This window comes from Pleurodeles waltl, chromosome 4_2, assembly GCF_031143425.1.
Source record: "Pleurodeles waltl isolate 20211129_DDA chromosome 4_2, aPleWal1.hap1.20221129, whole genome shotgun sequence".
NCBI lineage: Eukaryota > Metazoa > Chordata > Amphibia > Caudata > Salamandridae > Pleurodeles > Pleurodeles waltl.
In genome coordinates, this window is record NC_090443.1 from 507,551,618 (window position 1) to 507,566,925 (window position 15,308).

Here is a 15,308-nt window from a genome sequence, read left to right on the forward strand (position 1 = left end):
ACCTCAACCACCAGTTTGACATATGATTCTGATTAATGGAATTATTTGGATTCTCAGGTATAGTCCAGGTGTAGTATCAATTGGTCCTATTGCACTGTCATTGATATTTCCAGGCAGGATAAGCTTTCAGGATACTTCTAGGCTTTGTGCTCACCTTTCTTGTTCCATGTTTATGTGTGCCCAGATTAAAGAGGTAACTGAATTTCACAATCTTTAATTCCAAATGAATGTCCATGATACTGATATCTATATTCAACTGGCTCAGCCACATATACTTCTACATGAATTAAGATTTATTCAACCTAAAAGGGACTATCAAATTCAATGAAGTGGGCTGTGCAAAAAGATAAATATATCTGCCCTTCAAAAGATCCTCAAAAATGGTATCATTCTATTTTCAACTCAAAACGTCAAAAACTAAGGTCCACTCTGAGACAGACTTCACCACTGCACCACAAATAAATTACATGGTCAGGTATTCCAACTAACAGGGTCTCCGTGCTTCACTAAAACCACAGTTTTGTCAAACATTTCATTTATTTGCTTGGGCTAGAACTGCCGGATTTCTGGAATATTCTACACAAACACCTCTCCAGAAAACACATTAGGAAACCAGAATATGTAAAAGTAAGCGCAAGACAGTCTTCAAACCTTAGGAAGGTTAACCTTTATTAAACTCTTAACAAGTCTCAATCAATGGCCATGTGGAACAAAGACTTAAGATCAAAGTTCTGTACTCCATGAGAAGGCCTATTATAGCCCAGGATTATCTTCAAAAACTAACAATATTACTTGAATGGGGCACAGGATAGCAGCAACGAAGGTCACTTTGAAGGTCTAACATATTTTGAATGCTCAACAGTTGTTAATGAACAGCTCCCACCTCTCTCTTTTCCTTCTGTCTTCTCATTTTGTATCCCTTTAATTGAATTGTTTCTTCAAAGCTCACCAAGAAACTGAAAATCTGGCAAATGCCATCTTTCAAATGCACGATCAACCAACAAAATGTCATAATCATTCTTATCTACCCTGGTTGTGGGTCTAATGTGGCTGGAAGGTCACATCATGACACAGAGTAACAAAAGATTAAACATTTCTCTCCATAGTGGAACAATGGGCATAGAGATGTAGAACTTCCTTAAATAAACATTTCAAAATACACCACAACTACACCACACAAAGTGATTTACACAAAATTGGAAAATTAGCCCTTCAGAAAAAAACTTCACAACCCCTAAGAGCACGGCTCAAGAAAGCCTCCTGAGCACCATCCCCCACAGTCTTGATCATGCATATACATGGAGTTAATTGACTAAGCCCACCGCAGCACAACTATACATTAAGAGTACACCAATGGTCACCAAGAATCTGCATTCATGGGCACTACAACGTGCCCTAATAGGGCGCACAGATACGGTGCAATGACGCAGACACATTTCCATGTTTCACACCGAATTCATACCCATTCTCTCTCTCACACACACACACACACACACACACACACACACACACAGAAAAATCAAGATGAAAATCTATTTATTTTTTTAGACAACATATGGCTTTCCAACCATATCCCTCTACTAACTTGGATATGGCTGAAGACCCAAATAGATAGGTCATAGAGGTACGAAAGCAAGACAACAAATATCAGATTTTAGAAGGGGGGAAAAAAAACCACCAGCTGTATAGATTTCCCTCCAAGGTACAGCACCACACTGAATCAGTCTATGCAAATTAATATGTTGATAATACCAGTGTATCTCATTTAATGGCATGCTGTGTGTGCAGGGAAGCATGGGTCACAAATACATCTCTTCACACATGCAGGCATTCTCTTGGAAAACACAATGTGGTAAGAAACCTACATAGCATGATTTCCTAAACAGTGGGTTGTGTGCAAGCTACAGTGGTTGCCAAACTTTGGTCTGCCACGTCCATCTTGGGTGAGGGACGCCAGACGAACGATGGGCAGGTAAAATAATGTCCTGTGTCACACTGGGCATGCGAGAAGTGCCCTAAGAGGCAGCTGACATTGACAGACAGGAGAGCATTTTGACACACAACAGGGAGGGTGGCGGGTAAGACTTTAGAATTCACCTTACTTATGGAGGCCTGTACCACCAAACTCTCAGGTGTAGAGCGATATACAAGAAAGTTGGGGTCACTTGGTGCGGACTACGGTCATGAACATTTTTTCTATTTATTAGCATGGTTTTGCCCAAGCAGCTAAAAAGATATCTAAAAGGTCTTTGTTTCAGGGAAAGAGGTTCTGTAGAACAAGTTATTTACCTTCAGTGATGCCTTATCTGGTAGAAACAATAGGTAGCAGCAGATTCCTTGCCTTTAAATTCTACCCAGGCGTCAGGCTAGTTCCAGAAACGTTTCATGAGCAGTATGCTTACAAACCACAAGGTGGCATTGATTGGCTCCGTGTCTGTCATCGTCCGCGCCAGATATGATGCTGCGGTTACTATGTAGGTGCCAACCTGGCACGCTGACATCAGTTTCATTTCACAACTTTCCATGCCAGAAGTGCACAGCCATGAAGAAACTGACTACTGGTGTGTCAAAACTAAGGCCCTGAAAGGGGAGTCCCGGTCTATAGAAGTCAGTTCACATAGCGGGTAGGATGGGTGAGTAGGTAATGTATCTGTAGTTACATGATGTCTCTACTATGATAAGGCATTACCGAAGGTAAGTAACTTGTTAATCTGATAGAGACTTTCTTTTGAATAGATACCCATGCAATACCATCACCGGAGGTAGGTCTGCAAACCAAGTTCATACAAGAAAGTCCTGCAGGGCTGAAAGGGCAACTTACCTGTCCCTACGGACCCGGCTGTCCAAGCAGCAGTGTTTGGTAAAGTGTGCAGAGATGCCCATGCTTCTGCCTGACAAATGACAAAGACTGGAACTCTGTGTGCTAAAGCAGTGGCCGTAGCTTTAGCTCAGGTAGAATAAGCACGCAAACACGCATGGGATTGCTTTTAGGCCAGTCCTTAACAGATCTTAATGCACAGGTCAACCCAACTGGAAATGGTACACTTCCGCACTGCCAGACCTATCTTTGCACCCACATACCCTACAAAGATTGGTCATCCACATGAACCTCTTTTGTACGATCAAGGTAAAACACCAATGCTTTTTTTGGGTCCAGGCAGTGAAGTCTCTTCTCTTAGAAGGATGTGGGTGTGTATAAAAAGTAGGTAAGGTGATGGACTGGCCTATATGAAAAGGTGTAACCACTTTTGGCAGAAAAGAGGCCCTAGTTCAAAGCACCACTTTGTTCGGATAGACAGAAAGGTAGAGTGGCTTAGATGACAATGCCTGCAGCTCACTCACCCTGTGGGCAGATATATTGGCCACAAGGAAGGCTGTTTTCAAAATGAGAAACCTGAGAGGACAATTTTGGAGAGGGTCAAAAGGAGCGCACATCATAAAGGTCAAAACCTTGGGGGATAATGAATGTTGTAGAGGAAAAAGAGGCGTAATGTGTTTGAGGAACCTATGTACAATAGGGAACTTAAACAAAGAAGGTAGGTCAGGCAACTTCAAAAAAGCAGAAATAGCAGACAAATATCCTTTAAGAGTGCCTATAGCAGAGCCCTTCTAGGTCGGGGAAAGGATTAACAGGATATCAGAGAAAGGGGCAGAAAGAGGTTCAACAGACTTGTCTGCACCATACCACAAATTTCTTCCAACTACAGGTATATACCATTTTGGTTGAGGGACACCTGCCTGCCAAAATTACGTTGCACACTTCGGGAGAAAGGTCAAAGACTGTCAACTGTCATTCCTCAGTCTCGACGCAAGAAGGCAAGAGTGGACAAGTTCAGGTGTAAAACCCTTCCCTGCTGCTGCGACAGAAGATCCTCATGAAGAGGCATTCTGATTAGAGGATCGATGGACGTTGCCCATCAGCTCAGGATACCAGACGCTCTGTGCCCAGTCCAGAGCCACAAGAATTACTTGGGCCCGGATGTTCCTGATATTTTTGATAACTGGAGTTCCACTAGAGACGAAAGCATCTCAGAGTGATTGCCGCCTTGGAAGCTCAAACGTGCAAAACTACTGACATTGCATGGTCTCTGCAGAGATGAACAGATCTTACCAAGGCTTTCCCCACTGCTGAAACATTGCGCCACATCCGGATGGAGACTCCATTCGTGATCTGCTAGGCATTTTCGGCAGAGTTTGTCCGCTCTGCAATTCAGAGATCCTGCCAGATGTTGTACCACCAGGGATATGCCCTGCTGTTCCAGCCATGTCCAGAGACGCAGAGCCTCTTGAAAAAAAGCTCTACAACCCCACACCGCTCTTTTTGTTGCAGTAACACATGGTGGTGGTGGTGTTGTCCATGAACACCTGCACCATCTTGAGTTCGAGAGTGATAGGAAGGGGTCCGAGTCCCACTTGGACTTCATTTGTTTCTACTTGGACTTACCCAATGACTTCGGTCAACAAAGATCTCAAACAAGAACAACTTCAGGACTGGGAACTGGACCTTTCTTTCAACTTCAACTGGTCACAGTGCAGAGTCTTCCAGTTTTTGGAGATGTAAAGTTTCGCCGCAAGGGCCAGTATGGCCTTCGGGTTCATTTGGCCACAGTCATCACAGGTCCTGGAGCCATGTTCGGATCCCAGGCATCATGAACATACCATGTAAGGATATGTCACAAGCAACAGACCCTAAACCCTGTCTTTTCAAGAGGTGACATCCTTTACACACAGATCCAATATGACACCTGGGGGAATATTCAGAAGGAGCGTAATCTTAGAAATATGCATCAGAGGTAGTGCTAAGGATGTCAATGGGTCGTACTTGGCACTTGAGAGGGTAAAGAAAACAGGCTTGCTTTATTGATTTGACAAAGAAGTACACCTAACCTTTTTGATTGTGTGAAAAGTCCAATCTGCAATATGGATGTCCCAGGCCACTACAAGGTGTTAGACCCCATTGTCAAAATGGTGACTATTACTTTCAACTGCTTCTGAACCTCCTAAACCGATTTCAACAACATAAGGAAGCAGAGTTACATTTTAAAATCTCTGCCAAATACAACAGGAACAGATTTTAGTTTGAGAAATCCTTGTCAAACACACCAGGAAATCGTTTTGCACAGTGAACTCTGACAAATGCAATAGGAAGGGGGTTTACACTGTAAATGCAATGAAAGACACCAGAAGATTGGAGCTTTGCATTTTCAACTCTGCTGGAGAAATCTAACAAGAAGGGGTTTAGTACCAACACCACATTTAGATCTGGCCACAGGGAGATTTGTGATGGCAACCTATACTTGCCTAGAATGCTTTATAGTGCTCTAAGCAGAGACCACATGGTTATGTTTATGCTCCTGCTAAAGCCAACAGACTTCAATTATTTTCAAATGCGTTGACAAAGGGAGTAGGGTTGTCCTTTTACACTGTGAATAGGTCGGCAAAGTCAATAGGCTTACACCTGCTAATCGTGAAAAGCGTTATCTGTTGCAATAGGTCCATATGTGGATTTTGCTGGGTTTTAAAGTTAGGGCATGTTAGTGCACAAAATGTCACTGGTACCACACAGACAACAGGAACACAGTATTTATATATCGGGTTAGTTACCCAGTGTGATCATTCGCTGGGGTATGTTATTTGCGACTTGCAATTCTACAAGGCTCCTTAGGAAGGGCTTCCTTTGCCAAGCCCACATTTAACCTTCAGCATATGCGTAATTTTGTGCATAGTATTTAGCTTATGCTCATTATAGTGCTTTTACTGTCCAAGCATGGCTAGGCACTGATTTAAAGGTATTTTGTTGTGTTCAGATTTTGGATATTCCTGATCACATCAACTCTTAAGTTACGTCTCTGTACTTCAGTTAAATCCCAGGGGAACTCCCTCCGTAGGTTATAAGTGGTTAAACAATTCTGCTGGCACTTGTCATATCTCACCTCTTACTTTCAGCCATAAGTGCCCTTTCACATAGTTTGTTCCCCTCCTCATGCACCGTTGGCTGTGCCCAAGTTTCACTAACCCAGAGAAGGCTGACAATCTTTCTTGGTTGTTGCTCATGGTCCCGGCACACTAGAATAGACTTCATCTTTGTGAGTGCAGGGCAAGCAGTATACATGTGAGAGTATGGAGAGTGCAGCATTTAATAGCCTACTGGTATTGGTAATGGTTGTATGCACATAAGGTCTTTCAAGCAGATAATGTTAATTTTCAAATATGTCACGTTAGAGTTCTCTCCAACATCCTATTTCTTCAATTAATATGCAATGATTTACTATTCTACCAGTCATTTCACATTCTTTGTTGTTTATGTCATCTTTAAATTAAGAAATTACTCTTTCGCTTGGCTTTCTGTACAGAGCTGAAAAACCCCAGAGTCAATGAACCAATTTTTTACTTGTTGTATTTCTCTTTTCACCCAGTTACTCCTTCATGTCCAGGTTTCTGCTCCCTACTGCAGTTACTGCAAACAGAAACACTAAGGTATGTACAATAAACATTTTTCCTAACTAACGTATTCCAGTCAGTTTCTCAAACTTCTGTGCTTCATTTCCCTAGCAGTTAGTTCATATCTCACTACTCCGTTTCTTCAGCCTCTGTTCATTCTCCTTTTTCCTTCCAGTTATGTATGCTTCCGTGTTTCCCATAAGATTCTTCTGTAACACTCTAGGCAGTTCATGGACTCAGAGACAATTTAATGTAGTCTTCTATAATCAAATCACACAAATATTGGGTGTAAATCACCAAATTGCCACAACTGCAATTAGAGGTTGAATTTAGCTGGTCAGTTGAGAAGGCATGAGAATGTCCACAAACGTTGTCATCTAGTCTCTGGGTTTTTAAAAGGCCTTCAAACTTTCCCTAGCTCAACCTGGTGACAGGGACATCAAATATATGGTAGAAATTAAGAATTGTACATCACGGGTGGAATGCTCCAATTTACAAGCCGTCTTAGATAAAAACATTTCCAAGCACCTACATGAGTAAAAATCTAGACTTTCAGGAGCACTAGAAACGATGTGACTTGAAACACTACAGATGCCGTACTTTGACCCACAGAAACAACACAATCCTTTCTAGATACTGTTTTACTAATGGCAACAGTGGGTAGCATTCTCTTCTTGCCACTTCATCTATACAGTTCAAAGTTAAGTCTGCTCAGAGTCTGCGAAGGATCATAAAAACTACACACAAAGTGACACTTGTCATTACCAACTTATGGGACCCAAATCCTGGCTGTGTATGGTGTCAAACTAACTTAAGATCCAGAATGTCTTACCTTATTGAATGTGAATGAAACCACTTTCTTTTCTCCCTCCGCAATCGAGGATACAGCAAATGTTGCTGTGCCGAGAGTCTCATCCATTACATAATTTGCATCCATTAATGTGATCTGGAGAAAAAAGGAGCTGAATAAAATAATGTTTCCCACCATATTTCTCTTAGAAAACGTTATTACAAAGTTATTTAATGGAATTTTGGGTGAAAATGCTAATTGTTTACTGTTACAACGTGTTGCATAAATCACAGATGCTTGCGTCAGAGTCCTTTGTAGTAGGCATTGGTTCACCAACCAGGACACAAAAATATGGTTCATTAAACTTCAGAAATTGGGCATCTGAACCACACTTTTCCTGGTTGACTTTTAGTCTGGTCTAAGATGTGACAGTCTATGAGTCACCCAAGTAATGAAAGATAAATCCTTTTTTTCCACTGGAATACCACCAACAACTTCAGTTGTGAAATAGACCAAAGGTCACATTTAAAGGATTGTGTGAGCTATCCGATTTGCCATGTTCCTGTACTTCTTTGGTTACTGTGTAGTCTTCCAGTGGTCTGGGTGATTCCCTAGAATAAGCTTTCAGAAAGCAATATATGGGATACAACAATCTAAAGTAATTTAAGGCAAATGTTTGCTGTACTGTAGTAAGTAACAGAATGTGACTGTTCCTGATCTTTTCAAGAGCTGGAATAATGCAGAGCAGAATAACCAAGACAATTCCTGCTCAAGGGAATTGTGATTTTTAAAGTAAGAGAGTCTGTTGTGGCTAGAGCAATGGCAGTGTGCCCCTCAAAACAGTTGGGCTTTCATCACTGCATGGAACTTCAGGACGCTCCTACTAAACTCTAACTTATGTGCAAGGGTGCTCCACAGTCAAAATATCTTCCACTTGTAAGGAACCCACAGCAAACGAGGGCAAAAGGAATATTTTGTTGAACTGGAACGCATGTTGATCATGGTATGGGTAGTATAATTAGATGTGATATCCCGCAGCTGACATACACACTGCTGAATGCACTAAATGTAGCCTTTGCCCAAATAGAAAGACCCCTGCATCACTGGGTTCAGGAATGGGGTGATGTCATCAACAGGTTGACTGGCAAAAATAGAAGGCAAAATATAGTTCTGAGCACTCTTCAATCTGTGCTGTACCTTGGTGGAAAGATCTAGGTAGATGAAGTTTCATCATGTCTAGAAAGGCTATAACAACCTCTAAGGTTTGGGCAATCCAAGTTGTCAGGACAATAAAAGTAAAGACTCAGATTACACAGATTACGTACTGTAGGTTGAATACTGAAAGCATCTATGGATGAAAACTGCGAAGTTCAATATAGGTGTGAAGGGTAGGTCAATGTCCAAAGCAACAAGCTGGCTGACAAACCTCCAGAGTGGAGTTGTCTACACTTAAGCAATGTACAACTTGAATTGGTGGGGTGCACTGTTCCTAATGACAGTCATTTGTCATTGCCTAATTATTTTAGCATTTAGGCCATGACACATGAGTGTCACTGGATCAGTGATTTGCACACAAGGAAGCTAGTGCATTCTGAGATGGATCTGAATGTCATTATACATTTGTAAGTCCTGCTGATAACTCATTATTATCAATACTAGTCCACGGATATTCATTTGTTTTTTTCTTTTTCTTTCTCTTCCTCTCCTCTTCTCCCCTCTTCCCCTCTTCCCCTCTTCCCCTCTTCCCCTCTTCTCCTCTTCTCCTCTTCTCCTCTTCTCCTCTTCCCCTCTTCTCCTCTTCTCCTCTTCTGTCCTCTCCTCTTCTGTCCTCTCCTCTTCTTTTCTGTCCTCTCCTCTTCTTTTCTGTCCTCTCCTCTTCTTTTCTGTCCTCTCCTCTTCTTTTCTGTCCTCTCCTCTTCTTTTCTGTCCTCTCCTCTTCTTTTCTTTCCTCTCCTCTTCTTTTCTTTCCTCTCCTCTTCTTTTCTTTCCTCTCCTCTTCTTTCCTCTCCTCTTCTTTCCTCTCCTCTCCTCCTCTCCTCTCCTCCTCTCCTCTCCTCCTCTCCTCCTCTCCTCTTTTCCTCTCCTCTTTTCCTCTCTTTTCCTCTCCTCTCCTCTGCTTTCCTCCTCTCTTTTCCTCTCCTCCTCCTCTTTTCCTCTCCTCCTCTCCTCGCCTCCTCTCCTCTTTTCCTCGCCTCCTCTCCTCTTTTCCTCGCCTCCTCTCCTCTTTTCCTCGCCTCCTCTCCTCTTTTCCTCGCCTCCTCTCCTCTTTTCCTCGCCTCCTCTCCTCTTTTCCTCGCCTCCTCTCCTCCTCTCCTCTCCTCCTCTCCTCTCTTCTACTTTCCTCTCCTCTTTTCCTCTTCTCCTACTCCTCCTTTCTACTCTTTTCCTCTCCTCTCTTTTCTACTCCTTTCCTCTCCTCTCTTTTCTACTCCTTTCCTCTCTTTTCTACTCTTTTCCTCTCCCCTTTTTTCTACTTTTTTCCTCTCCCCCGCTCCTCTCCTCTATTTTCCGCTTCTCTATTTTCCGCTCCTCTGCTCTCTTCCCCTCTCTTCTCTTTCCTCTGTCTCTTCTCTCTAACATTATTGGAAATGTGAGGTTTTGCAGGTTAGACCCTTGATTATATGATCACAGGACAAAGGAAAAGTACTAAAAAGCTTACTGTTGGACTTGGCACTTTCTGGAAGGTTACCCCCAAACTTTTTGCCTTGACCCCTCCTATTTTTGCTGAATTCGTTTCTACTGGCCTTAGGACTCTAGACAATTTGCAACTGAATAAAGGGCCAGGAACTTAAGGAGCCAATTAGCCAACAGCTTCACATGAATTTTGACCGCAGTATTAAAAAATAAGATGGGTTGACACAAGGCACACCGGTCTGGCGGTTGGATACGTCTGTGCAGCACAACCAGTGTCACAAGATCTACCTCTGTGGAAAATGCCCCTTTGAGACCACTTCTATGAACAAGTCCAGAATAGGGGAAAGGAACGCTGGCCGAAGCCATTGGTAATACACCACTGTGAACCCACCCCGTCATGAGGTTCTCTCCATGTTAAGGTCAGACCACGCCTCTTTCATCTCCTTGAGTGCAAGTGACTGGTCCAGATCGTCTCTGTCAGATCGCAACAGATTGGGCAGCGGTATGTCCGCGATGAGGGAGGCAGGAGCTTCACAGGGCAGTTGTTCATGTTGCACATACAAGCCTTCATAATAATGAGCGAAGACCGATGCTATCTCAGTGGACTTCCCCATCAGCATCCCAGACCCATCCAACACTGGGGGAACAATTCTAGTTTTTATGTCACTGGTCACTCACCAATAAGGAAGCTTACCAGACAAATCCCCATTCATATACCAGCCAGGTGGAGACCAAGCAGCATTTGTGGGCCTCCTCCAGACACAGCTGGAGTAGGGAGGCCCTGTCTAACTCCAGTTGATGTAACCTTGGCTCTGTCAGGAGCCCCCATGCCTCACACTGTTGAGATAATATGGACGCCTCATGCTCTGTAATCTTTGCCAGCCGCTCACAGTCCCAGCCCTGTATATTAGAGTGAGCTACCCTACACATAGAGGCCTTACAGGCACTACATAGCACTCCGGGAGAATCCACAGTGCCCTTGTTGGTATCCAGAAATGCCTAAAGTTTTAGTTCCAAGTGGGAGGTAAAATGCTCTTCTGCCAGGAACCAAGCACTCAGATGCCACAGCAGCCAAACCCCACCTTCAGGGGTCCTGAAGAACACAGTCACTGGTGCATTATTCGTTATACCCCGTAGGAGTATTAGGAGAAAGTAGTGTGAAGAAGTTGGGGCCTAGGGCTGGTAAATAACCAATGTGGGACTGCGAGCCATGTGTGACAGAGGTATGAGTATAATTCCTGATTCAAGATCCTCCAAGCATCACTCAGCCGCAAACCCCTTTCCCAATCTGCCAGCCCTTTCCCCCCCACCCTCTATGAGAGGGCAGTGGACCTGTGCCAATCCTGGAGGCTCCCAAAGGCGGACTGGGTCAGAGCAAAGACACACCACGTTATACAGGGAGCCTTCCAAGGACCCTTTCAGGATAACATACACCCTCCCCACACCCCTACAGAGTATCCGGCTCGCAACAACCTGTCATACCTCCTACAGGCCAGGAAGGGGCAGTTGGTACCCTGAAGGTGTATTTCCTGGGGCATAAGTATCATTATGGAATGTCAGTGCACAAACTGCAACACCGCTCAGTCTAAATTTGGTCCAGCAGACCACTGACATTCCATGTCATTATCGTAAAGTTGTGCATGGTCAATCTAGTGGACGCCAGTGATGGAGGACCTCTGGAGAGACAATCATTTGTCCCACGCTAAGGATAATAAAGGATTGGTGCCCATAGCAGGACCCGCCATGTGCAGCATGTATGTGAAGGACATATGATCTCAGTCGTGAGAGCAGGAAAGGAACAAAGGAGCAGACTTTCCTAACGCACATAACAAACCCCATCACCTTAACTACCCTGTCTCTATACTTACCTCCCCAAAGAAGCATTTGTTGCCCTGACCCAAGTATTAAAACCAGCACAAACGTGGCAGTGATGTAGTTCGGCAACAAAGACCCTAATCCCTAATAGGTCGCATTGGACGATAAATGAAAAGATATTGGAACAGGATATAGTTATGTTGGTGTGCAATGTACAGTACTGTAATTCGGCCCCTGTGGTACTCTCAAAGAATTAGGGTTCAGATTCAGCCCCCAACTGGTGATCAATGGTGGTAGACCCCGTGAACATCTACCTTCAGAGTCTGGAGGGCCCTTGGTATCCCCTGGGCAACGCTTTTGCCATCTGGAGTGCTTCCAGTTCTGCTTCCGAGAGGGACTCGCCCTCCCTTTCCATCCTGTATGGGATGGTATGGCTGATTGTCAACCCAGGGGCTGGTGTGGAGCAACATGACTGTGCTCCATCAGCCATGTCCATGCCTCCTCTGGGGTTTCACAGCACTGCGACTTGGCATTATAGATTACCCTCAGCCATGCTGGATAAAGGAGTATCTAAGAAAGAATGAAGTTGCAGAGTTTCTGTTTCACCTGATAGTAGGATTTCTCCTGGACTTGAACTTCTCTAGTATAATCTGGAAAAATCATCACATGGCCAGTGTTGTATGAGAGGTGGCCCTTCTCCTACATACCCTGAAGGATCACATCTGTCTTTGTAATTCAGGAACCTATTTATCATATAGGCGAAGAGGTGCCCGGGGGCACTCTGTGCCAGTGATCTGTGGGCCCTCTCAATGACAAAGCAGGGGGAAGCCAAGTCTCATCTATCAAGGACCGGATCCATCATTCTAAAAAAGTCACTGCAGAGGTGTCCTCCGACTTTTCTGGGAATCCAACAAATCACCGGGCCCTGTTCTCCGCATCTTCCACCCAGTCCTAGAGTAACTTAGTCAACAGAAAGAGACGGGACACCTCCATGGAGAACCTCTGCACTGTGTCCTCCAATTCGTGATCCAGCCCTCAGTCTCCATCACCCGATTGTCAACCTGGTGAGGATCATGTCGCAGCAGGGAAACGTCACCCCCAACTTCTCTATTCTTGACCTCCAGTGCTGATTTAGAGTCCTGGATCGCCTGCATAATGATAGCGGTATTGTCCCTGCCTTGGAGAGGTGAATCTCCTCCCCCTATCCCACCCCCAGCCCACCACCACGTCCGCCGCAAAGTATCCCCATCAGGCATGTGTATTTGACAAATTCTGTTTCACCCTGAGCCCTCTCATTGTGGCCCATGGCTCTGTCCTGGGCCCCCGCAGTGGGGCCACAGTGGAACATGCAAGTCTCTATTACATGGTCTCGCCCCCCACCCCACCTCCTCCACGCCCCTAATAGGAGGGGGACAGGGCTCTGACCCGCTTGCCCTAGTTGTCCAGTCATGGGGGGAAGCAGCACAATCAGTCAGACCCCAAGGGACAAGCTCACAGCGTCTTCACAGGAGCACCATTTCTTGACAGGGCCCCCTCAGGCCCACCCTAAAGCTCTTGCAGCACCCCCCAGGAGATAGTCTTCAGTAGCCCAGGAAGGGGATAGGGGTGGTGGGATTGTTAATAGGCAAGGGGAGGGCGTTCGCTGTCCCCTTTCAGTGAGTGCCTGCGCTTTCTCAGCCCCCAGGGGGGCCCCGCGTCCCAGCTCTAGTAGCCAGTAATCGGACTCCTGCAGTTTGCCCCTGAAGCATGCTCCCACTAGGACTCACTCACAGCCAGCAACTCCTTAATGGGGCGCCACCAGGCCGTTGAACTTCAGAGGCCGTGGTCCATCTGCCACCAACTCAAGCTGCAGCAGTACCTACCACCCCCCCAGCTCCAGGAATGCCACCCAAGCAGTCACTTCAGGTTCAACCCTCCACAGCCCAAAACACTTCTCCTTCTTGGCAGTTAGGCATACCGGGCTCAGGTCTTATACCTAGGTAGTCATCTTGACGGGGCTGCACCAAGAACATGCACCTGTGCCAGAGTCGTGCCATGTCAGGATTCAATTGGAGGAGAACACTCCCTGGGGTGTGGGTTCCAGTTACTCACTTGGGCTCCCATCAAGAGCACCCCCTATGGTACGCCAGCACCCAGATGAGCGTCACCACAGAGGGGCTGAGCAGAAGCTCAAGATAGCCCATCAGCCACCTTGGACATCTGGCCACATCCTTCCTTGTATGCAGTTTTAAACTGCCAGGTCACTTTTAAAAATAACCCGCTTGGCAAGCCTTAAACTCCCCTTTCATTACTTAGACAGCACCCCTAAGATAGGCCCTTGGCCACCCACTGGCTAGGGTGCTTTGCAATTAAAAGATTGACCATGTACCTTTAAGTTTTACATGTACTGGTAGTGATAAACTTGCCAATTCATTTTTTCATTAATTTGAGTCCTGCCTCTCCCACAGAATAACACGGGGTTGCCTTATTACATGTAATAAGTGCTAACTTTTTATTGAGAATAGGGAGGAAAGACATATTTGGTGCCAGAGACATTGTAATTTAAAACCATTTTTCATGGTAAAGTTGGATTTTAATTTATAATTCTGAAAATGGTACTATCAGAAAGTTGGCATTTTCTGCTTTAACTATGTGGTGCCTGTAGGCCGTTTGTGGCTCACATGAGTGGGTGTAGTGGGCCTTTATGTAGACAGCTATACAATAGAGGGATTAGGTGTATCTGGATTGGCTGTTTACTGGCAAACTGGAAGGTGGAGCTAGGAGAGTCCCACTTGCAAATCAATAGTTTGATTGCCGACTCCACACACAGAACTTCACACTAGTCCAGTGAGCCTATAGCCAGGCTGGAGTCAGGTCAGGGAGGCAGGAAATTCAAAACACTTCAAATGAAATCTCAAAAATACTCTCCTACTTAAAAGAAGGCACCAGGTATAAAAAAAAAAAAAATAGGACCCTCAGACCTACTCACTATTACACTTCTGAACCTGAGAAAGATTCAAACAAAGGACTGCTGTGCTGCACTGCTCTAAGAAGGACTGCTACTTTGCTGCCCTGCTGACTATGGCAGGATGACTGGATCTGTGCCTGGAAACCAGGATCATCAGAGCAACTCCAAGGGCTACCTGGCTGGCCTCCTGAACAGAGCTTCAGGAACAGGGAAGGATCTAACCATTTTCACCCTTGCACCTGGACTCTGCCTACTGTGAGTCGTAACCCTCAAATAGTGAGCTCCCACCACCACCCACAGTCCTAGACCATTGGAAGTTGGCTAAAGGAGCTCTGCCAGGCCAGCAGTGGTGTCATCAACACAGGCGCAACGTAATGCAAACCTGATGCTGCTCCCCATCAGAACCATTGAAGTGTGACATATTCTTGACGCATGCCCGCATTGGAGCCTGACCAGCTCATCGGAATGGTCAATGCAATGCTTCCTTTACACGGACTTCGCAGCCTCTCACCAGAACAGATGCAGTGTAATGCAGCCTAGATATAAGCTTGCATCATAGCCTTCGCACTTAATCAGAACTGCCACTGTGCAAAACATCTTCAATGCAGACCTTACATCACTTCTTGGGACCACCGTTGCATGGTGCAACACTTCTCAACAAGGATTTAAGGCACATTTTTC

At 45.1% G+C, this 15,308-nt stretch overlaps 1 protein-coding gene across 1 annotated transcript in view; it reads right to left on the reverse strand.

The window, feature by feature from the left end:
- The window catches only part of PLA2G4A (phospholipase A2 group IVA), a 698,142-nt gene that overhangs the window by 487,950 nt on the left and 194,884 nt on the right, over positions 1 to 15,308 (reverse strand). Inside the window, exon 5 of the mRNA XM_069231997.1 lies at positions 7,274 to 7,387. Within this exon, the coding sequence (XP_069088098.1) occupies positions 7,274 to 7,387 (114 nt within the window). The remainder of the gene's footprint in view (positions 1 to 7,273; positions 7,388 to 15,308) is intronic.